Below are 26,118 nucleotides of genomic sequence, written 5' to 3'. Positions count from 1 at the left end.
TGAATGGAACCCTACTCATATCAAATGTCTTGGTATTCTTTATGCCAACACCATCAGAGAAACTATCAGAATTAATCATAAGGATATTCTTAACAAACTCACTTTCCTTATAAATGGTTGGTCTCCCCTCTTCTTGTCCTTGTGGGGTAGACTTGCAACGGTCAAAATGATGTTACTTCCTATTGTTAATTGCTGTCTCTCAATGCTTCCTATCTCCCTCCCACTTTATTTTTTTAAATCCATAAACCGTTTGCTAACCAAATTCTTATGGAATAATCGTAAAGCTCGCTTATCTCTTTCACGCTTACAACAACCCAAACACTTGGGTGGAGTAAACTTTCCCAATATTTCTCGTTTTCATTCCGCTTTCACTCTTAAACAGATTTGGTCGTTTCTGGATGATTCTGCTTCTTCCCCCATAACTGCTTGGAGCTCTCTAGAACTTGAACAAATTGCCCCCTTTTCTTTCCTTAATGCTACTCATCTCACTCACCCGCCGACACGTTTTCTTGCCACTACTCTCAAACACTCTAAGACACTCTTTTTATCTCTCTTCCGCTCTTTTCTATCGCAAGCTGAATTACACTCCCTCACTCCTATGTGGTATAACAAATCCCTTAAACTTACCAACAAAGCGTTATTTTGGAAGGAATGGATTGATAAAGGCATTAAGACTTACACTCAAATATTCAAAGACAATACACTTCTTACTTTTTCTCAGATTTGTGACACTTTCCATATTTCCAATGCACACTCCCCTCAATATCATGCTTTCAAACATCTTCTTACTGATTTCATTTCACAGCAATCTTCATTACCCATATCTCCCCCAACTTTTCTCTCTTTGCCAAATTTTTCACTTCCCCTTAAAGCAGCTGTAATTTATAAGACACTTTTTTTTCTCCAATGTTGCTAGAACTAAAACTAAACTTGAATTACTCTGGGAACTGGACCTGGCTCAGGAATCTTCCTTTCAGACATGGGACGCTATTTGGTCTAAAATACATACTGTTTCCCGTTCATCTAGTACTACACAGACATGTTATTTTTTTTATAACAGACTTTTTTTTTACACCCTATGACTTATGCAAATTCAAACTACTCGAGTCTCAAAATTGTTGGTCTTGTTCTCATAATACTGCTGATCTCATTCACATGTTTTTTTATTGTCCCCTTGTTAACTCTTTCTGGTTGAAAATTTGGTCGCAATTGAACAAAATTTTTAACACTACTTTTCCTTTTGATATTGTACACATTTTTTTCGTAGGTGGCTCTTCACCCATTTGAGATGTTCATTGTAATTTTCGTAAATGTATCGACCTTGCTGTGGCAATTTCCTTCCAGGTTATCACCACCAACTGGAAGGACACTTCAAAACTATCTTACAATGCCTGGTGGAACTTGCTTTGCCATCATCATAGACTTGATCGTGCCTTTGCCACCACGACCGCTTTACTAATCAAAAGGGATTTAATATGGCTGCCGTTAACCAATTTTCTTTCTAGATCTGTTTGAATTTGAGTTACCATATGATGCACCCTACTCTTTTGTTTCATCTTCCTAATGTTGTTCTTATTGTATTTTTATCCAAATATATGAGCTATTTTGTTAGGCTATTCCCATCCTCTTTTCTCTTTTTCTTTCTTCTTCTTTTTTCTCTCTTTTCTCCTCTTTCTTTTTCTTTTTCTTCTCCCTTAAAACAAAATCTTTAAAAGCTTTTTCCCTTAGTAATGTTTATGGGTCCCTTTTTGGGTTACTCTCTTTAATGCTATATTTTGTTACTCTCTTTTAAATTCTACTAACTATTTTTTTCCCTGTACTGTTGTTTACATTGCTTATTTACTTCAATAAAGCTTTTTAAACTCAAAAAGATGCTAGTACATATTTAAAACAGTGGATTAATCTTCCTCTACCTGTTTTAGGGAGAATTAGTTTATCAAAATGTCCATTCTCCAATTTTGTATACATAGTTTCAATTGTTTAACCCATATACATTATCTAAATGTAATGCCGTAAGGAGCACCAAAGAAACTGGCAGCACACTACCATCAACATTGATACATGGCAAATGGTATATCACACTCATTAGTAGGAATTGTACACTACACATCTGCCATAATGGGATATTCTATAATCTAACACATCTTTATATGTTTGCTGGGCCAACTCCTGGATTCATAAACATGTTCTTCTGCTCTGGCGCACAAGCCCATCCCGTTGATCAGTTCTCGCATAGGAGTGCCTTGGCAGAATGCCAGTTTCATGCTATATTTTGTTTGGCTAGTAAGAGTCCATGCGCTACCAAAGTTCTCAGGGCCCGAGGGCCTCCCCGTCCATCCGTCATCCCGGGGTCTGCTACAATGGTCCTGCCTAACAGTTTTGAAAGTGTTGCGTGGATATGGTACCCTTATGTTTTCATCACGTGACATGTCTATATCATGTGAAAGGTCTATGGTTCCATTTTTGCGGTGGGTGGAACTCGTGAAATTTACTTCTGTGGAATTACGTGGAGTTACATAAAAACTCAGTGGAATTCCACAGACTTTCGCCCAATGCAATCAAAGAAGCTTATATTAAATAGACCTCAAAATAGCGGCATGCAGAACTATAAACAGAAAGACAAGCAATTCTTACAGACTGACAGTGAAATCAGTCCATTCAGTGGGACAGATTTTGCACATTGATATCTCACATTGCCAGGGAAGGTTCTACGCACGCATCAATGGATAAATTAAGTCACATACAACTAGGATTCCGCGTACCTTGCAATGCTGACCATGTTCTGGACTAGGCCCGTCCGGATCTGGTAGTTACTCTCATGCACTGGTAGTCATCCCTCAGATGTGGGACCTTTGCTTGGGCAGGGTGCTCCCACAGACCAAGACTCTGGCTCAGGTTGTGCGAGGTAGGCATCCCAGGCCCCCTGTGGGTCCGAGCAGGAGATGTACTGTGTCATTGTAACAGCTGCCCAGGCACCAGTTGTCTGACTGATCAAGCTCTGGAAGTCCAGCATCAGCGGCCTGGGGTCTCCCCCACGCATCCCATCTGGATCTGAAGCTAAGCCCTGGGGAGGGAGGAGCAGGCAGCGCCGAGCCATTCTCCTTCAGCTTCACGGGCTAAGATCCTCTCATCTCTGTAGCCAAGCCACCGTCGCTCACATGGTGGAATGCTCACTCTGCCACAGAAGTGTCCCCGCCTACCTAACTTGGGCAACAACACCAGCGGAGAGTCAGCAGTGCACAGCCCTAGGCACTGGGGGAGCGACATCTGTGCGCATGAGGATGGAGGAGGCTGGACGGCAGGAAGCATTCAAGGACACCAGCTGTACCTAGGACTGGTCATTGTACCTGTAGCCTATGGTGTACCCTGCAGCCATAGGCGGGTTGCTCCCTTTACTGTGCGGGTCCGATGCAGCCACCACGGTTCATTCTCTTCCATGTCGGCTACCTCTAGTGCTCGTTCGTAAGGTGTCAGACACATTTCCTGTGCAAGATGCATGATCGCTTGCCTCCCCAAAGGAACCATTGCAGTGTAGTGCATATAGTTTGGAGGAAGGTTGCAGGACTTTGCGGGGGGGGAATCTTGCACAGTGTAAATCATCTAAGGGGGAGAGAAGATCATGAACACAGCCTCCCCCTGTTTGATATGTTGAGCAACAGAGAGTCCCACGTGTCCGTATCCTGTTTTATTCAGGAAAGTAACAGTGCAATGTTCAGGTACCATTACAGCTGTTTGCCTAAGGTTACCTGGATGAACAGATATTTGAAGTGCCCAGGGTCCCAGCTAAGGGGAATAGAGTGCTGGTAATCATATTGGTTTCCGGCCACTGGAAAGTATGTAGTCTTTAACAAAATATCTGACAGGCCTGAGCCCTCACCATAATTGCATAGCATTTCCATTAAATGGGGAATCATTTGGGGGAAGTCATTAAAGTTCACCAGAAAATGTTCTGCTTGTAAGGAGGGTCTGCCTTTCCTCTCAGACGGGCAGAAGAACCTACTAAGTTGTGTATCTCAGCGGATCCTTTCTGCCAGGGGTTTGATCATTAGTGAGAACAGGTGTGGGGACAAGGGGCATCCCTGTCTGGTGCCTCTCTGGATAGGGAGGGCAGCAGGAAAAGCACTGCTCACCCCAACAAGTGTCCAGGGTCCATGTATAGTAGCGGCATGTAGCATTGGAAAATGGGGCTGAAGTTTATCTGCTCAAGGAGGTGAAACATAAAGGGCTAATGTATCTAGTGGACCACATTTTCAAACTCAATGGAGACTAGGGCTTGAGTCTCCTGGAAGCCTCAAAGTTAGCTAAGATTGTGTAAAGCAGTAAAAGGTAATGCCTGGTGCTATGGCTTGGTAGAAAACCATTTTGGTCATAGGCAATCAGGTCTCTGATTACTGTCAATGGTCAGTAGGACAATACTTTGACCAGTATTTTAGCCTCATGATTTATGAAGACTATGGGTCGATAGGAGCCGCAGTCATCAGGTGGTTCTCTTGGTTTCATTATGACGGGTACGGTGGCACCAAGGAGGTCCCGTGATGGCGTCCCAGTTTCACATGCCTCTTTGCAGGCCTCTTCGTATATTTTGAGGAGGTGTGGGATGAGGAGTGACGCGTACACCCAGAACATCTCTATGGGGAACCCATTGAGATCCAGAATTTTCCAGTGTGGTAGTCCAGCAATGGCCTCACATATTTTGGCCTCACTAAGCAGATCCTCCAGCTGTCAGTGATCCACCTGGGGAGGGTATGTATAGGTAGGTCTTCCATAATTGAGTTTTCTCTTTCAGCCATCAGAGGGTTCCTCGCTGCATATCTAGGGTCAAAGTATCATGCAATCTCCTGGACAATGCCTGTGCGGTCCATAGCATGCACACCTTCTAGATTATTCAGGCCCAAAGTTCATTTTATGGGTAGGTCCCTGCTGACCAGCCAATGCCGAACCTTACTGTCTTTGATACCCATCTCATATATATTTGGAATTGTAAGGAGATTGCCATGGAGGCAGTGGTGTCCATCCGTTTTTCTCTGAGCAAAAGATTGTTGTAGCTGGTTATTGTGGGAACTCATAAGTCAAACCTCTGCATTTGCTATCTGTGTCTCCAGGTTGGTTACCTCTTTATTCTTCAGTTTTTTGGTGGTTGTTTGGCAGTATATCACCCGTCCTCTGAGGCCTGCTTTGAATGCCTCCCACAGCAGGAAAGGGAAAGAGACAGAGTCAACATTAAGTGTGAAAAACTCCTCGATGTGGTTTCTGGTGTAGTCTGCAAAGTCGCCATTAGAGCATGATTAGTCAGGGCTTGAGGAAGTAGCCGGGAGCCTGACCGGTAGCTCACATGATTGGATGGGATAAAGATATGGTTCAATCATGCTGACAAGTTGTGAACATTGGAGTAGTGTGTGAATTGGATGTCTGAAGGGTAAGTTGCTCGCCATATGTCCACAAGGGCCAGGGAAGTGGCCCATCATGCTAGTAATGGGGATATATGAGTTGTAGACTGTACACTAGCATTGTTGTGAATGTACATGACCAATTGAAGTCACCCATATAATTAGGAGTCCTGTCAGAGACTTCAGTATATGTGTTGTTCTACAGAGTCTCTCACCAGAGTTGGCAGTGCATATACAGAGAACAACAGCCATGGTGTGTCACCGACCATACCCTCCACCACTGTAAATCTGTAAATCTACCCCAGTTATCATGGGTGGTCTTTGTCACATGCATCAGGAATTGATTGTGGAGTAGCGCCGCCATGCTTCCGGGGGTGGTTGTGTAACAGAAATGCTACACCCCTAAAGTGCCGACCATTTAGTACCCAATTAATGTGTTTCTTTCCTGGAATATCACCCAGGATGTGTATCATTTGATGTATTGGAAGATGGCCTTTTATTTGATTTTGTTCTTAAGACCATTGGTGTTTCAGGTTAAAAGGTTGAATGTGTCTGCAGTGGCCATGGGTATGCTAGCGTGCAGCAGCGCTGTTATGGCCGGGTGGTGCTGCAGAACATTAAAAGATAGAAACAAAACCAAACAGTGATTACTGAGGTAATATGATTTCCAAACTCCCCTCTCCCACCACTGATTAAACTGAAGCATCTGTTGTTCTGCCCCAAAATGAATCTCTTATTGCAAGGTGGAAAGTTTTCTATGAGGGAGCAAGCCCCCAGTACGTCGGAAGAAAGATTGCCATTCCATTTGTTATCCTAATACAGTGCATAAGTCAGTCTCCCAAGGGAGAGCATTGAAGTCACTTGATCTCTTGATCCGTCCTCCTCAGAATAATTTTTTTTATTAGCCACACAGTGTAATTGAGGATCATGGAAGTGTGCGGGAGCGCTGGTGAGCGTCTAAGCAGACCCCATCTGACCTCAACGAGTTGTTGCTACCCTCAGTGCCATCTAGTGGCTCCTGGTGGGGTGAGTTGTCTGCATCATGTCATCCCCTTGTCGCTCCCTGCGTCCCTCATGAGGAGGTCTGGTTATCTCCTCGCTGTTCCTTGAGGGCCGGGTTGGACCCTAAATTCTGTTACTGCTGCCCAGAGTCCAGATCTCCAGCTGATTTGCTGTTGTGTAAAAGATTTATCTCCACTGGGAAGAGGAGCATCTATTGGAGCTATGTTGCTCTAAATTTCTGTTTAACTGCTCCGGAAGGCTGTCGCAGTTGTTGGACGTGCAGTGTATAGTTTGGGTAGATGTTGTTCTGAGGATCCTCGGATCAGAGGTCCTGTTGAGACCAAGAGCATCGGAGGATCGTTTCTCCAGCTGCATATTTAGAGAAGACGACACCCCCGTGGACCGGCCCCCCACCCGGAACTGCGGCAGAGAGTGTGCTGTGCACCAAACCTTCAGGCTAGTGAGGAGAATACTTAATCTGGCTCCGTCCTTCAAGGTGTCATTTACTTTACAGGGGGAGCTCGCTCCTATGATCACTGGTCTCCTCCACCTCCAGCCTGAGACAACAGCATGTGGCAATTTATGCCCTGAATCACTTCAGGCCTTGGGGTTAGAGCAGGCTGATCCAAGCCCTGCTAGCTGTGGCAAGGCCACGCAATGGTATCTTTGTGGTGATTGCCCACATCTGAGGTTGTCATGCCGTCCCCAGTTGCCCTGCAGCACATAGGAACAATCCGGCAGTGACTTAACCAGGCGGGGGCAGTGTGCAGAGTTCTGGGCTCCAAACGGGCCGGGGAGAGCTGGCAGGTTGGTTGGATTCAAAACGAATTTAATGGGGCTTGGTGGAGCTCTTCTAAAAGACATCAGCCATCTTGGTGCTTCGCCACACCCTCACATAGTTTCACATTTTGAAAGGATATGCACCTTTTAACTTTCTAAGCAATTACTTTGCGTTTTTACTTATTTTCTTAGGTCAGTAAGTGTGGTTGGCTGAACATTTATTTGAGGAAGCGAGAGGCAGTAATAGGCTCGTATGGTAACACTTATTCAATTATGAAAAGAGTACATGATATTTGTCAGATATAGAAAACACTGAAATGTTATTTCAGGAAGTTCTACACATTATATGATATGTTGATATGGAGCAAAGAGGAAGTAACATGTCTACTCCATATGCTGGTAACTTGTAAATCAACGTTAAGTATTAGCACAAATTTTTCTTGAAACACTCTGCAAAATGGCTCATATGAATGTCATTGGCGTAAATGATAATATGCATCAAACTGCAATATTTTAGACAGTAGCACCATAATTGCCAGACAAATCTTATATCTGCATAGATTGAGTCCTCTCTCAATATGTCGCGAAATGGTAGAACATACTTAAATATATGTATTAATAAACAGTATTTTAACAAATAATACATTGAAGCAAAAAATAACTTTTTTAATTATAGTTCTGTCCGGGTAAAGTCTTAGATTGTGGGCTTTAAATGCATTGTTGTGGTAAACCCCTTTTTACCCGACAGATTAAGGAGATTCGTTGGAATGCAGTGTGAGGTGTAGTTTGCAACCTTACTTAAGATATGTATAGGTACTTGATTGGTATTTCTTTGTTTTAATTTTTTTATTTATCTTCTAGTTTTAAGAGGAAAAATCAAGAATGATGTTTCAATATAAAAATACAGAGATGGCGCCCAGTGTACCTCAAAATGACATCTGAACCGGACTTCATCCACCTCTCCGACTGCTTCACAAATATAAAATAACTAGGTAGTATACAATTACCTAAAATTTAACCCTGAGAATGTCAACTTTCTACTTTCTTTCCATTCAAAGCTATCTCTCAAATCTTGCCTGAGAGAGATATATGATGCATTGCAAGAAATGTTTCTATTTTGTTTCTTGATTCACTAAAACAAACTCTAAGCCCTAATTAGTGTTCCATGTAGTAATGAAGAAAATGAATTCTTGCGCCCTATATGATGTGACTGTATCCTATCAAGTTTTGTGTCGGATTCGGATTCGGTTTTGTCAATTTAGGTAGATCAAAGTCACTCCCAGGTAATGGACAGTGAACATATGCCTATTCAAGCTAAACCTCCACAAACCGTTTCTAACATTTCTTATATCATTGGCATGTGCGGATTGGACAATACGTATGATGATAGGAGACACATAACTCGTAAATGTAAGCAGGTCAAATCCTTATTATGCTATGCTCAAAAATCAACAAATTTCTTTAAGCTAAACCAACTATCCTTTGTTCTGCCTCCTAAACTTTTCAAAGATAATTACTAGATTCCATTTAATACTACCTAGCTTGTCGATGATTGCTAAATGATCACTGTGTCTCATATGTAAAAAAAAACATACATATACCTAATTATATGTGATTTATGTATGCTTTTAGATGATTAATATGTTCTGAAGTGGTCTCAAGCCTGGTCAATGTCCTCTTTTCACTATAAAAAGCAGCAAATAAATAAATAGATGCATACATAGAAAAACGTTTTGTGACTTTTGTTATATAAGTAATTGTTTTTACAACACCCAAAAGACGATTGTATTACATATTTTATACTTCTTCTACATAGGTATCACACTTTCCTTCGACATTTAAACAAATTGCATTTAAATGAAAATGCCTCTGGTCTTGTGGCCCCAACCATCTCTAACTTCAAGGAACAAAACATTACTTTAAGCAATATATAATTCCTAAAACATTTAGACAATCTTCCCATTATGCAACCAGTGATGAATTTTCAAATATGATGGGGTAAGATCTATTTGTCTATTCCTCTCTCAGCATTTCAGGTCAGGAGCGAGGTGGCCAGTTGTTCACTACCAGACCAGCTCAGATCTTTGGTATGCAACACAGCAGTGCCAGATCACTCCTCACTTCAGTATTGGAATCACATAATTTAAACATATGGGACACTGGGCTGCTAACCATCACTGAGGTGGAATCCTCCTGGATCAGAGGTTCGCAAATGGTGAACAGTAGCAGAATCAGTTCTTAAACGCACTGCATACGCCTCCTTGCCTGGCATGATTTCATGGTTGCATTGACTCAACACTTTCATTCTGTTTATGCATTCAACCATATGTCCCATGATCTTTGCTGTTTTCATTCTTCCACCTCAGGTAGTCCTCTCCCTTTCTCTTCAGACTTTGTAACCCTACATTGTTTTTATGCAGTTTGTACAACCACTTTAATGTTGCTGAACTGGAGTCCTCTGCTCCTTGGCGTGCTGGAGATCAGAGATGGTCTCCTGGTTGACATCTGGTCTCAATGCTTCCATCAGGGTAAGCTACTCCCTCTGGTTGTGGATCACTCCTCGATGTGCCTGCTCATGTATGGTAATTAGTGTGCACTGACCTGTTGGCTAATAACTTACTTATTTAGAAAACTCCATACACCCGCCACCCGAGGTCACAGCGGCAGATCAGAACGCTAACAAGTGTCAGTTTATGCCAGGATTCCTGAATGCAAAAACCTGAGCAAGCATTCCTGTGTCTTCTCTTTCCCATCCCTATTTTCCCTTTCTTTCTCTGGTGAGATATTAGAGCTCTCGATATCTTCAGAAATACTCAGGGAAGGCAAGGATTCTCACTAAATCTACCTCTGTGAGCAAAGCCTGATATCCTCTCTCTGCTATTACCACCTCAGCGCATGCTCAGAGTGGTACTAGTATGCACTGTCTCGGTGTCACAATCCTTTTTAATGCATTCATATAATGTAGTGAGAACGTGGAAATTCAATTTTTCCTTTACTCTCGGGTATTCCATTATCCATGCCAACTCTTTTACAAACCTTTCATCTTTATGCCAAATTGATAAAAAAAATCTGGTGTAATTTGCACCCACATTCCCAGGAGTGTTAATAAACATTCACGATAGAGCTACATTGTGATCTCATTAAAACTCTTTTCCAATCATGTGTGCACTATGATAAAAGCAAAAAGAAAAACACTGCATTAAATAGTGAAGAAAAATACGCATTGTCTAAGTCTGATTCATTTTTAGCCCTAAAAGCTTTACATGTTATATATACTTACCTAGACCCAAGTGAGGAAGATGTTCAAACAGAGTCCAACTGTGGTCATCAATGTAATGATGCTTCAGAATTAACAGCTGGCACACATCCCTAGCTGGAATGTCATTAGGTACTTCCAATGCTCTGCTGGTATCATCTTCACTGTAAACTTTAATGACCTGTAAGAGGAGCAAGGTCACATTTTTTTAAGCCAAAATTAGCCAATGTATTTTATTTTATTTTGTACCACTCAACATATTTTTGACATCTTATTGCTCTGCTCAACGGAATATTTTTATTTTTTAACACATACGCAAATGCAACATCCTTATTAGAGAAACAAGAGACCACAACATCCAGAAAACAAATATTGAAAATTTCACGGGATACATGATACTCCAAGAGGAGAAACAAAGACCCTGAAAGTAGGACGGAGCTTAATGATGTTAAAAAATATTATTTTTTTTACTGTTGAAATCCGGTATGAAAATTGTGACTTGGTTTTGGAAGATCCTCTGTTGTTATAGACCTAAATTGTGGAAATGTGTGATTCGATTAGCTTTGCAAATTTGCCTCATTGTACTTGGCCTGCTAATTGGCTACTTATATCAAACCTGGCACAAACTGTGTTTTGCATTCAATTTGGTACTGAAAATTTTGCACACATTTTGTTACCTGCCAGTTTTGTTCCCTTACAGATTCAGGTAAAACCTGACCAAATGTGTGCAGGAAAAAGAATTGCACAATGAATTTTGTAGCATGGAACAAGTAAAAATAGTACTATCATGATGACGCCTAGTTTCCCATTCGAATTCATACTGGAGCAGCAAACGAGTTTGAGGAAAAAATGCTCTGGGTAGCCTTCCACAACCAAATATATAAGCCTTTCCTTACGCTGTTGAACTTTTGGCTACCTAGTAGCAATGCAGGCACCAAGGGTGCCTATGTTGCAGAAAGTAGTGTTTTTGTGCAGGAACTGCTACCTTCCAGCACAAACACAATCCTTTGAGCCTTTTTTGCTGTAGCACACGTAGAAAGAGGAAAAACGAGGAGCAATACAGATATTTTGAGAAGGCGTAGCATTTGAAAGCATTCCCAGTTCTACCAACCATGGCAAATCTTAGAATATGCCAAAATCCATGGGTGGATGCGTGAGAACACCCATGCTCCCCCAATGGAATGCCTCCCTGAGGCAGAGTAACGCAAGGCAGCAACTTGCGCTGTCTTGTGTTACACCAAATTCAACAGACATAGCAGGGCCATTCAAGCTGGCCTTGCGTGGCTTGGTAAATCTCATCTAGGTTTTGCTTTGCCCTTGTGGTCCCTTGCTTGGAACAAGGGCAATGCTAAATGTTTATAAATATGCCCCTCAATGTGCTATAATGATTGTGATGCAGGTCACATTTCTCTTCATGGGGAAATAACAGGATTTTAACATTTGGCACATGGAATGCCTTCGTTTTTCTTTTACCAATAGTCTTCCAGTGGAACTTTGGATCCTTCAAAGTAACATTATCACCTAAAGAGTCAGATATACATGTATAGACGATTTGGGGGCCAACTGGATTAGGTATAAATATGCCAGTTTTATACTGATAATTCTAACTGGTAACACATTTACAGAAAAGCTAGAGCTTTTGGTGTGATGTTCTTACCACTGCTTTTATATTTGGTTCTAGAGAGAGTTCTGTAGAAAACCATAAGACTACACTCTTGACATTCCTTTGATGCGTGGTATGAAACTGGAACATTGTAGGTTTTCAATGCAAGAGTGTGTGTATAGCACTATGTGAGGGAGGTGGAAAAACATAACAGCTCATTTGTGGAATTATTGAACCTGACCCCGCCTCAGGTCACTTTTGCCACTGGGAAGAAGTTTTCTTGCTGCATCTGCTACTTTCTGTGACGCAAGAAGGATTGGAAGCACCATAGACCTTTATTGAAACCATGATATTGTCCCTAGCAGGTCTGGATGGAGTTCATAGCAGAAGGTGTTTGAAGCCCGGAAGAAGCCTAGCTATACATCTACAGACATTTGCCACATAAAATCTTTGGTAATCTAGTCTCTTTTGGCTTGCATTGGTGGACTCGTAATGATGTTACTGAGGGCAAGATGTACGAAGCAATTTTATGGACACCAACTCTCTGATTTGGAATTTGTCAATGCAAAAAGGTATTTTCAAGCATACAGATCCAATGTTAGGAGTTAGTAAACTTTTACTGACACCCACAACCAGGATTCTAATCCCTTAACAAATTACAGTTCATGAGGTGCATGTTGTGGGCATCCCTTCCACATATGGATTTGGTTTCCTGTGTATCAATGCTTTACAACTGTTAGCTGGTCGTGAAATATTGACTTGCAAGTTGTAGTGGTAAATCATTCACAAAGGTAAAAGGATCACCGGGGACCCTTCCCTATTACTGAATTTTCTAAGAGAGTTTATTGGGGAGTTGGCAGTAGTTCTAAGGACCACTTCTAACTGCCAAAAATATTTTTACTTTAAAGTACTCTTATTTTAACGCAGCCCCATTTCCGTTAAGAAAAACATGCTGCATTAAAACAATATATACTTTATTGTAAAGCCTTCATAGGTGTGGTCTGTTGACTGTAGCAGGCCAACTTCCATGTGATGGAGACCAATCAGAGGAAATCACAATTTGCAACTATCCTCAGTAATATTCATGATTACAACCGAATAGATTCGGAATTTTGAAATATGACCTAGTAATACATACATCAGTAACCAGATTTTGGCAACCAGATCTTTGTACATCTGGCCTTTATTATAAGTGGCCTTGCTTGTTTTCATCATTTTCTGTGAGAACTATATTCAGTACACCAGAAACGTATGTTGAGACCCCAAGAATTTCAACTGAATAATAAGGCTGATAAGTGACAAAAAGGGAAGATTGTTGTAAGTTACTCAAGGTGAGTGGGGGAGGGGGGATATATATTGCATGCCTGAGTGTATGCAGGTGAGATTCGAGAATTGGTGCATTTTGCATGTATTGCTGTCATATCCCCAATTATAAAAAATGAAGCACTTTTCCTTGAATAAGCACTAGAAGCCATTGTGAGCACCAATTTACCTAAAGTGCAGAAAACATTCAAGGTGGAGCCACCAGTCAACCCACCACTTCATTACTGTTTATCTAGAGCCACTTTATTGATACTGCACACTGTTCTACTCTGCACCATGATGCATACGTGTGTGCAGCAAATGAAAAGTTGGGCAAAGTTCCCTTTCACAGTAAATGTGCAGTTCACAGTGCCGGAACAAGCTCAGTCCTGCATTATAATCATTGCATTAGTGAAAGGCTGACCAGCTGTTTCAAGATACAGGTCCACCATTGAAAGATGGTGAGGGCCCAACCTCTCTTTTAAAGGGGGAGGGTGGGTAGATGCAATGAATGACTACACCTATCTGTCTGAGAGTTCGTGGGACACCTCCACCTAATGGGCATGCGGGTGGGGGGTGATATTACTGTGTGCCACCTCTATTTGGCACACAGCCAGTGCACACCGGCTGATGACTCTTTGCCTATGCACCAGAAACTAATATGATGCAGGAATATAGGCCAGGGATTCCCTCACTGTTAAGGTTACCCCTACTTTGAGATCAAGCCGGTGCACATTTAGCCAATCCATCAAGCACCTGCAGCCACTTCTGTAATATCAAAGTACCTAGAGACTGTAAAAAGTGGGAACACAATACCACTGCAACCCTCTGGCACTTTATAAAATACAGGCCCTGGTGCATGTCTGATCCCAAGCGTGGGCCCTGGAGGCACCTATCAGGGAACATACCATCCAAGACTGCACCCACACATATGGGCATTCATCGGGGCACTCTTCTAAGGCCACAAGCATAATTTGTATTCACGGATATTGCATGAGAATGATGGTACTAGTGTCTCATGTAATAGAGGTGTAAGTAAGAAATTATCTTTGTAGTAAAATCATACGTAAAGGAAGATATTTCGTATTCTGCAGAAGAGATATAGACGTACATTGGTATAGAGTCATGATATCGATGTTTAAATATCGTTCTGCCATAATATTGATGTTTAAATATCGATGTGACACAATATCGACCTGCAAGAATATCGTCGACCAGAATATCGACATGCAGATAAAAAATATTGTTATTGTTAATATTGTAGTTAGTTATATCGTTAGTCAAAATATCATTGTTAATAATATCGAAATTTTATTTAGTGTTCTGTATTTTAGTATATGTTTTAAAAATATAGTTTATTTTTGTAATGTATGTTTGAAATTTTCAGAAGTCATTAATTTTATGTTAAGTATTTTTTGCGTATTTTAGTTCCGTAGTGGGTTGTGGGTTTAAAGGGGGCTAGGGTAGGAAGTAATTTAATTATAATATATTTATTAATACATTTTTAGAAATTATTAATTTTTTAAGAAATTAAATATTGCGTTTTAGTTCTGTTGTGGGTTGTGGGTTCATAGGGGAATATGGTGGGAAGTAATTTAATTAAAATTAATTATTTAATCATGTAAAGTTTTTTTATATTTTTGTAGTTAATCATTTATATTGGTAATTGTGTTCATTATTTTGTTATTAATTAGTTATTAATTGGTTATTTATTAATAATGTATTGCTAAATATGTTAATTGTGTAATTTCTTTAGGAGCAGGTTGTGGGTTTATAGGGGAGTAGGGTGGGAAGTAATTTAATTATAATTAATTAATAATTGTATTAATTAATATGTATGTATTTAATATTGTGTTGTTAATTGGGTTACATATTTTGTTATTTAATAATTGGTTATTCATTATTATTTAATTAGTTGGGAAATATGTAAATTGTGTCAATTTTTTATGAGTGAGTTGTGTATTTAGAGGGGAGTAGTGTGGCAAGTAATTAAAATTAATATAATTGTTACTTTTTATTATTTTATAGTCTTAATAGTATGAATTAATGTATTACTCATTGTTTTTAATTGTATTGTTTATTGTTATTAGTTACTTAATTAATTGTTAAGCAATTATGTTAATTGTGTCATGTTTTACAATAGTGGTGGTGTTATTTATAGGGGTATTGATGAGAGGTAAATTATCTTTTATTATTTAAGTATTTGTTAAGTAATGTTTATTATTTTGCTGGGAGTAAATTATTCACCTCGGCTATCCAACACTTTCCCAATTTTTGCAATTGTTGGAGTGGGAATAGTAACTGTATCCCCTCCACTATCCAACACTTTCCCTACTGTTGCACTCTATGGAGTAGGAATAGTAATTGTATCCCCTCCACTATCCAACAGTTTCCCTACTGTTGCACTCTGTGAAGTGGGAATAGTAAATTATTTCCCTCCGCTATCCAACACTTTCCCTACTGTTGCATTCCCTGGAGTTGGAATAGTAAATTATTCCCCTCCACTGTCCAACACTTTCCCTACTGTTGCACTCCCTGGAGTGGGAATAGTAAATTATTCCCCTCCGCTATCCAACACTTTCCCTACTGTTGCACTCACCGGAGTGGGAATAGTAATTTGATCTCCTCCGCTATCCAACACTTTCCCGACTGTTGCACTCCATGGAGTGGGAATGGTAAATTATTCCTCTCCGCTATCCAACACTTTCCCTACTGTTGCAGTTGCTGGAGTGGGAATAGTAAATTATTCCTCTCCGCTATCCAACACTTTCCCTACTGTTGCACTCCTTGGACTGGCAATAGTAATTTTATCCCCTACGCTGTTCAATATTTTCCCTACTGTTTTAGTTAATGTAGTGTAAAATGTTGTCTTACAGGTTTATGTATATATACTATGTTGAAATACAACAAGAGGAAAAAGCTATCCCACAACAATTCCTGGGCGGAGAACCTGTGCCCCCCACATTTATGACTACCTTCAAACCTAAATCTAAGTTTTGCCCTATTTTACTGAAAGACAATCTAGATATCTTTCATGATAGAGTCTCAAGCGAACTGAAAGAACTCCAGATCAAAAATGCAAAGGTGACAAAAAAGAAAAAATATAATCATCGTGATACTCAATATCACAGACTCATAAAAAAACTGAGAGGACAAAAACAATTGATTATTAGACAGTCCGACAAGGGCGGGAATGTTGTGCTCTGGCCCAGAAAGATGTACATGGAAGAGGCTTTAAATCAACTGAATGACAGGGACTGTTATAGGAGAACAAATGCCCAGGAAGTACAAACAGCAAAAAATTACTATTATTCAAAACTGATGGCCTGGAGGAGCAAGGGTTTGTTGTCCTGGGATGAATTCAAATTCCTTAAAAATGAACATCCTGTCACCCCTGTTATCTATTTCATCCCTAAGATTCACAAAAATCAACAGCAACCGCCAGGGAGACCGATTATTTCGGCCAAGAATAGCCTCCTGGAAAATACCAGTAAATATATTGACTTTTTTCTACAAGACTTTGTTAGGACCTTACCATCTTTGATACTTGATACAGGGGACCTTCTAAACAAACTTTCCAACTTTGTATGGCAACCTAATTTTCTTTTAGTATCACTGGATGTTACATCCCTTTACACAAGTATCCACCACAGGGATGGGATAAAGGCAGTTAAACATTACCTTGCTAAAAGAACTGGTGATTGTACAGAACATTCTAATATGTTGGTGGAAATGATCCTAGCCTGCTTAGAGAACAATGTTTTTCTATTTTCTAATCAACATTTTCTGCAAACTAGAGGCATGGCAATGGGGGCCTGCTTCTCCCCCAGCTATGCCTTCCTCCATATGGGTTTCTGGGAGGAGCAGGTCCTCATGGTCAACTTTGCAGCTACTATGAACTCCAAGGTCAAAGGCTGGTGGAGGTATATTGATGACCTTTGTATGATCTGGGATGGTTCTGAGGTTGATGTTTCGGCATTCATTGATCTTTTGAATTCCAATAACCTGAACTTGCACTTTACCAGTACTGTAAGTCCTAAATCGATTGTGTTTCTTGATGTGGAGATTTATATAGATCAAGGTAAGCTACACACCAAACTCCACAGAAAACCGACAGCAGGCAACACCATACTACATGCTTACAGTCACCATCCACCCCATCTGATAAAGAGCATCCCCTACGGGGAGATGCTCCGTATCAGACGTATCTGTAGTAATGATTTTGATTGCCTCAATGCACAAGAAGAGTGCAGATCTAGATTTCTGGCTAGAGGCTATGATCTGCATACCATTGACTCTGCACAAAAGAGGGCTAACTCTTTTGACAGACAGCAAATGTTAATTACTATTGAGACCAAGGACATGGTGTCTCGCATTGAGGCTAGTAATGAAACAAGACTTATCATGACTTTCAGCAACCAACACAAGACTATCCGTAACATAGTGAAGAACAATTGGTTCCTCATTAGAAGCGACCCGGTTATTGGCAACTTGGTAACTATTAGGCCCAATATCACCTACAGAAAAGCGAGATCTATGGAGAATAGTCTGGTCTCTAGCAGCCCTGAGGTAGCCACAGGCACGTGGCTAGCAGGAAGTAAAGGGTTTTTGAAATGCGCAACCTGCAAGACCTGCAAAAATGGTATCAGCAGATCTGAATATACAATACCCTTCTCTCCTGTCCCAATAAAAATAGGAGAGAAACTCAATTGCAAAACAGAATTTGCTGTTTACGTCTTGCAATGTCCTTGCGGGCTCAGATATGTGGGTAGCACAAGGCCCCAGGTCCATAAAAGAATCTTGCAACACCTTAGGGCCATTACCAACGCAGACCCCACATATCCCGTGGCCAGGCATTTTGAAACGGTACACAACAAGAACCCTCAAGGCCTTACCTACTTTGTCATAGATTGGGTCCCGCCCCAATGCAGGGGAGGTGATAGGGAAGGGCTTCTTCGTAAACTTGAGACCCGTTATATCAACTTGCTGGACAGCAAGATGCCTAACGGGCTCAACAAGAGTGAAGATTGCCATACCTATCTATAACCATGTCACAATATGAGTTTTTCCATCTTGAACCAATTCTGCATTAACTAATTACCATCTTATTTAGCAACTATCTTTTTAATGTAATTCCCCTATCCTCCACACATACCATTATGTAGATCATTCTGATATTTTATCACTTTTTTATCTTTGGGCACTATCTTTTTTAATTCACATTGGTAGCACTTTAAGACTTTACTGCGTGTTGATGCACATTTAACCAACATGCACTGAACTACTAGCGATTTTTGCACAAGTAATTGCATTGCCCACATGGGTATTATCAACTATATATTTATACCTGTCTTAATTATTATGAACTCATTTTAAATCATATTTTTTACATATGTCTTAAAATTGTTTTTATTGTTGTTTTAATCAAACACACGGTTGACAATTCTAACATGTGCTTGAATTTGGCAAATGTTACAATCATATTTGCAAAATGAGTTAAATATGAATCATGAACATATGTATATAAATTGTTAAGAAATTGGTGGGTTTTACTTATGTGTTCTCAAACCTGGTGGCCCCCTCTATTCATATTCATTTGTTTCTATCTTGTGCATAAACAGTTTTGGGTATCAGGATCAGTGCTAATCAGCTTGATAAAATGTATTCATACAGCTATTTTGAATTCCAATCTGTATTTTACTGGCAGATTTTTTATGTTGGTTTTAATTTCAAAATGTATTAGAACTACAATGCATTCAGGCATATAGTGTGTTTTTTATGTCTATCACGCACTTTGCACTTTAAAAATGGTGGCCATGCCCCATGACTGCGTCATGTGATCAAGGCTTTTGGGAGCCGAAACGCGTCGTGGCAGACTGGTGTTGGGCGCAATAAAACTCTAAACACCACGAGTTGGGTCTCGTCTCGTCTTTACCTCAATTGGTTGTTTGTTGTACTGCTGTACTGCTGAGGACGTTACGTACCGCATATATATATATATATATATATGTATTTAAAATTTTTATTTGTGTTAGTAACGTTTTATAGTTTAATAAAATAATTATTTATTAATATTAAGGGAAAAAAATTATATGTATATATAATTGTTTTATATATGTATGTTTAATTTATTTGTATATTACATGTATTATTTATCATTGTTCACATTTTAAAATAATTCCGTGTTTTTAATAATTAGATTTATTATTTCATTTATTTTATATTATTTTTAAGACATTTAAAAAAACGATATTTTGAACAACGATTTTTTAGTTTCGATATTTTTGTACTCACCTTTTTAGAGATAGGATGTCGATATTTTGTCCATCAATATTCATGACACGATATTCTGGTAGGTCGATATCGTTGTCGTCGATATTATGTCAGTGATCCATTTACATACCTTAAATATGTATGTTTGAAATTTTGGTAATGAGGATAGTGAGCAAAATCAGACTCAATGAAGTATTAAAAGTACTTGCCTCCTTAAAGAGCATAGAAGCATCTGCTTTTGACAAATGTCAATGTCATAATTTTAAAAGACACAAATTGACTTCTTCCAATGGAAACAGTGATTAATTATTTGGTATCTTAAGGAAGGTAACTATCTAACTGACTGTGCAAATCATACATGTGTCCCATTTTTGATCACTTCTCTTAAAATGTTAACCATTTAGCCAATCGATTGTATTCATCTATCACAGACAGGTTTTGTCAAAGGGTGATGAGGATGATCAAATATTAGCTGTCCTCTTGGCTTAATGAATATTAAAGCCAATATCGAAACTCCCTGAGCAGCTGTAGTTCTTGAGGGAAGAAAACTTTGATATAGGGAGGTGATTGTTTTTAAGCTGAAAACGTTGGAAATCGAAATTGTGACATATATGTGTCCATCTCATCTCTACAATGTCTTTCCTTGAAGGGAAGGTTTATTTACAATAGGGTACACCAGGGGCGTCCTGCTTATCTTCTCCTTGAGAAATACTTGTCATTTTACATACATTTTCAAGAGATTAATAATTTTAATCCTTAATGTGTGCAGAAGATATTGTCTAGCTGTCATTTTACCCCAATTTTTCTCTGGAATATGCTGTGAATTTGGTTCATATTTAGTGCTCACAATATGGTAAATGTGTGGAAAACTGAAGTCTTTCCACTAGAAATACTGTGTACAATAAGACACGTAGATAGAACGGCTTTAAGTGCTCAGGACGTTCTCTCACGTACCTCGTAATTGGATGTGAATATTGCCCTGCCACTGAATTGAACGTAGAGGTAACAGTGTCTAAAGTGAAGGGCACTTGTAACAGGGGCAGGTGTACAGATTGACTTGTGGTGGAAGTGGCTATCCTCAAAATGTGTGACTTAAATTAAATCCATTATATGTTTGGATAAAAGAACATTTCTTCATTCACGGCAATTAAGTACAAATGTATTGACTGCATATCACATCCAAATAAAGATGCTCCTAAACCACTTGGAACCTGGAGTGATACTTAGATATGGACTTTCCAAATTCATGTCCAGAACAGAAGCGGGTTGGGCTTAATTGACATCAGTGAAAGAGAATTAAAGAAGAGGATAGAGTACCCATCACATTCAGGAGTCCTGCCTCCATGGGAAAACATTGCGGCCGGTATGTTGCCCTGGACTGGTTCTCGCTACCTTGTATCTTATAGGCCAAAACATATTTACCTTTCAAAAGTTTTTGAGGCTGCACAGCCGGGTAGCAAAGACCTTCAGATGTTCAGGGATTGCCTTCCCCACCTCATATCTTTCTGCAGAATGTTTCCCAGTGCCTGTCCTTGCCACAGGACCCTCCACGGAGAGCCCTCCCGGGTGACAGAATGTAAGCCCTCCGAACTACAGACTTCAACATTGTTACTGTCTCTCTCTGATACATTCAAGTTTGTCCCAGAATCTCTCACCAAAGCAAAAGGTATTCAATATGCGGCCATGCTCACCCATTTTCCTTAAATGGATTCTGATTGTATTTTTTCTGTTAGGCCCATTACCATCAATACTCAAGATTTGCAGTACCTGCTGTTTTCTCTCACACTGAACAGTGATCCTTACTTAGCAAATCTCATTTACGTAAGGGTTCTATGACAAGAGTTTAAAATGGTAAGAATTGTCAAATTATGAACAATTATAACATTATCAGTAAATTTAATGCCTAGTTTAGACACATGAAAGGCTTCAACTCACTTATTAAACATTCTGCCCCTGATGTTACTCACCTGCCAGTAACTCCTTATCCCCAAAACTTAAATGCAAATAACAAGAACTGAGAGCCTCTTACATCATGTCATTTTATGGCCAGTAAGGCTCAGATTCGTAAAATCAGATGTTTTCCGAATGCAAATGGAATTTTATTATTCACCAAACTCAATAAGTGATTCGATAATATGTTACCACCTATTATCGAACTGCTAATTGATTCTGGGAATAGGTACCAAACCGGTATTTGGAAGAGGCGTTTTAAGCGTGTCCCTTCCAAATACCAATTCCTATAGGGATGTGTTAATGTTTTGCGACCGGATTTCAAAGGAGGTGGCAAGTCATTCACAAATGGGAAGTAGCCCACATGGGATCCTTTCCTTATGTGACTAGTCCCAGAAACGTTTTTATGAGCAGGCTGTGATCCATGAGACCACTGCCTGCTCATAAAATAGGTTTGTTTAACTTTTTTAAACACATCCTGTTTTTCTTTAAAGGCAATGGGTTGCATGAAAAAAAAGATTGCTTTATTTAAAGGCAATCACAGACATTGAGGTAATTAAATCCATTTATAGTGGGTCTCAATGTATGACCTACCGCATGCAGTTTAATGAGATAGTTCAAACTGCCATCCACTACAAATTGATATTTTGAGAACCAAAATAATTATAAGTAGGCTGGTTCTCAAAATACCAGTGGATTAATTAGAAGTCGGTGCACAAATTCCAGTCACTTCTAAAAAATAATTTTTGTACATTTCATTTAAGGAATGCAAATTGAAGTTTTTCGAAATTCATGATTGCTTGCTTGGAATCTTTGGAAATGAGGCAATACGATTCTTATTTAGGCACAGGCAGGCTTTACTCCATCCTGCCTGGGCAGCTAAGCGATGCACTCTGCTATGCTGGTGGATCGTAGCCAACCATATTTAGAAATCTGCACGTCTATTTGAAATATTTGTGCCTTTAAGATAGCTGCTGCTTTGTCTGCTCTGCTGAGGAAGAACAAAATATCCCTGACATAGGTGAATGACACAAATATTGATTTAAATACATTGTGTGACTTGAATATCAGGTCAAAAATATTATCACTACAAAAATATCTTAGGACAGAATATCTAACATGAGAATATCGTTTGTTTGGTATATAATATCGTTTTTAAGAATGCTGTTGGGTTTAATATATTTTAGTTTATTATAGTTGTAGATAGCATAGTATTTTAGGTGTTAGAATTGCAAAATAATTGTTATTATTCATTTACAAATTTATTTTCTTTTTAACTGTGCAGTTTTTTTTTAATTCAATCAGTAATTTCTAATTTAGTAGCACATTGTAGGGTTTGTAAGGGAATAGGGTGGGTAGTTAATTACATTATAATTGATTAACTTTGAATGTTAATTCTTTAATTTACATTAAATAGTGAATTTATTATTGTATACCATGCTGAATTGCTTGATTAATATTTTAAGTTTCATTTGTTAATTTTAATGTATATTTTAATTTGTATATTTTTGTCAGTAATTTGTATTTGAGTAGCAGGCTTTTGGTAATGTAGGAGAATTTGGAGGAAGCTAAATAAATGATAATTTAGTGGTAATGTTAAATGTTCAATTCTAAATTAAATGTAATTGATTCATAAATATTTAAATTGTTTAATTGCTGTTTCATTTATTTGAGGTTAATTTTTAAAATGTAATGTATATTTCATGTTTATACTTGTGTTAGTAATTTATATTTTTAGTAGTGGTCTGTTCGTTTTATAGGGGACAAGGGGGGAAAGGTATTGAAATTATATTACAAGAAGCAATGTCAACCTTTTTGTTAGGTCCAGAAAAGGTTCCAGTAATTTAAAGCTGAGCTCAACTCTTGGTAGCTGAGGCACAGAAGAAAATGAGTAGAGCATTTAGAATAAAAAAACAGATACAAAGCCAGCAATACAACATCAAAATCGTATTCCAATTTAATAAAACAGAGAATACTTTAACAAACAAAATGGCTCTAAAAATCCAATAAGGAGAACTAGAGGTGGAAATCTTTAAAGTTTGAAAAAGAAAACACCAAAAAGTGTTAAGGGCCCTGCTGGCTGTGCTTGTCCAGGAACAATGAACAATTTAAGGCTGACAGTGATGGAGCATGGGTTGCATACAGAAACCCGGTTTGCCCCGATCCTAAATTTTACTTCCTGATTTCAATTATGAAATGGAAGTCAACAATCCTCCATTGGGCAAGGCTGCATAATGTGGCCAAGAAAGGCTCCATGATGCCAGATAGCCTTCGGATAAGGTCCCAGTGAAGCCATTGATTTTTGGCTGGAACTCTCCAAGCAGGAGTAATACAAATTCTGCAGAAGGATGCTCACTCTATGGATTGATACTTTTGGCAACGTTGCTGGTGCAACTTTGCTTTTGCTACTTTCACACAGCCAAGGGTCCCAGGACCTCAGAAACACCACTTGGGGTTCAAGACTCACTCCCGCTGAATCAAACAGCGGGGTCCTGGGCAGATCCAATTGGAACATGTGGGCTAGGGTCTTCAAGAAAAGGGCTACTAGCAGCATTTTGTGTCCCTTTAGGTTAACAGGAGATCATCCAACTGGCTTGGAGTCTGCTTCTTTGTACTGAGCACAAGTGGAGCAGGTCCAGCCTTCAACGTCTCCTCACAGGGTTTAACAGCAGGTGCAGTCCTTCTTCTGTCATCCACTGGTCCAGTCATTTTCTGAAGAGGGTGCCCAGGGGTGCAAAATGTATGCCTAGCACTAGCCTGTGGGTATGAGTGGCTCCAGGCCTCTCTCTAGCCAATAGGAAAAAAGGTTCCATTGGTAACTCTACACACTTTCCAAGCAGTTCCTGTGTTCTCACCTGCAAATAGTTCCAAAGTTCCCCTCTACATAAATCCAACATGGCAGAACCTTTCTTCCCCTGTTCAGAGCTCCTGTGCGCACCCTAGATGTGTAGCCATGAAAATGAGAACCCCTCTTCTATGGTCAATGCAAATCAGTTCCAGGGGCAGCTCCTCATCCACTGAGGTTGGTGCCTGGCTAACTAGGGGGAGAAAGGAGGGACAGGTAAAGTATCAGCTGTATCTGCCTGTGACAGGGTAGTCCTCTGAAGTTAATTAAGTTCCTGGGCACAGCTCTGATGGTCATCTTGTCAGGGGAAAAAACGCTTCCCCAGTCCCAAGGCATTTGTCTCAGCACTGGGAGCAAGTTAATACTTTATCAAAGGGGCTATTATGCTGCTGGGTGACAGTCTGAAGCTCATGAGAATGGGCTTCTAGAAGCTTTAGGCAGGTATAAGGTGACTGTTAAGAGATTATTTTGCAAAACAGTTATCGCAAATACGACTTTACCAAGAAATTTGGTTTGCAATAGATATTTTAGAAACTCCAAGAATAAACTTTGTAGTGGTTTCCTAGATGGAGATAACATTATTTATTTTTTAATAAAATATTCCAATACTTTCTTATAGAGCAGTTAGCCCTGCTACAATTAAAATTGTTTTGAGGTCTTGTCACTGTAAGGATATATTTTACATTAAACTTCTACATGTCCTACTTTTAACTACTAAGCATCGTGCCTTATGGGCTTCAAGGCTAACTCAGGGGTAATAATATTTAAAAGGAGGGTCAAGGCCTGTGAAAAGGGGTTATTTTGGCAGGCGAAGTGCAGTCAATTTTCACGATTGAGGGGTCAGAGCACTAGCCCTGATGCCATGTTAGCAGATTCAACAGTGCATAGAGTAAAAGAAAACAGCAGCGTCAGTCCAAACAAAATAGGAGCTATCATGAAAAATGAGGCATTATCCCACGTACATTTTTAATTGTTTGTTTTAATTCAATTATTTTATAATTTATTGCTATGTGTTTTTAATCTTATTTGTAAAATGTATTTTCATGTATTGTGGCTTTGATTTCATTTGCTTTACTCAAGTTTTATATTAATTTAAACATTTTTAATTTATCATTTTCTATTTTTAAATGCATGTGGTTTTATTGGGTTGACAGACGGAAGTGAGCTTAACCACTTCCATACGCCATGGTGCGCGTGTGCGTCCCGTCCGATCTGCGCATGCGTCAAATTAGGCCGCACCGCTGTGGAATGTCCGCCGCTGTAAAGTGGCTAGATTTACCTAATTAAAAACAATTTGTGTTCATTTATTTGTATTTATTTGTATTATATTTTGTATAGTATATTTTTCTATAAAATATGGTTTAATCATTTCAAGTTGCTAGATATTTAAATGTTTTCTAAAAAATGAATGTGAGTTTGAATTGAATATTTAATCCCTATGAAGGTCAACACGTTCCCTACTGCTGCTTACACTGGAGTGGGAATAGTAAATCTAACCCCTCTGAAGTCCAAGACGTTCCTTATTGTTCTATACATTGGCGTGGGATTAGTAAATATCGCCTCTCTGAAGTTCAACACATTCCCTGCTATTTCGTAGGCTGGAGTGCTAATAGTAAATCTAACCCTTCTGAAGTCCAAACCTTTACATACTTTTACTTAACCAGGACTGGGAATAGCAAAAGTAACCTCTCTGAAGTCCAAGACTTTCCTTACTGTTCTA

At 39.4% G+C, this 26,118-nt stretch overlaps 1 protein-coding gene across 3 annotated transcripts in view; it reads right to left on the bottom strand.

Moving 5' to 3' along the window:
- GRB14 (growth factor receptor bound protein 14) overlaps positions 1-26,118 on the bottom strand; it is a 709,931-nt gene that overhangs the window by 526,972 nt on the left and 156,841 nt on the right. For all 3 annotated transcript variants that reach the window (XM_078681642.1, XM_078681641.1, XM_078681644.1), the window contains exon 2: positions 10,450-10,606. In XM_078681642.1, the coding sequence (XP_078537768.1) occupies positions 10,450-10,606 (157 nt within the window). The remainder of the gene's footprint in view (positions 1-10,449; positions 10,607-26,118) is intronic.

The sequence above is a fragment of the Lissotriton helveticus genome, chromosome 3_1, assembly GCF_964261635.1.
Source record: "Lissotriton helveticus chromosome 3_1, aLisHel1.1, whole genome shotgun sequence".
Lineage (NCBI taxonomy): Eukaryota > Metazoa > Chordata > Amphibia > Caudata > Salamandridae > Lissotriton > Lissotriton helveticus.
This window is presented reverse-complemented; position numbering and strand designations above follow the sequence as displayed.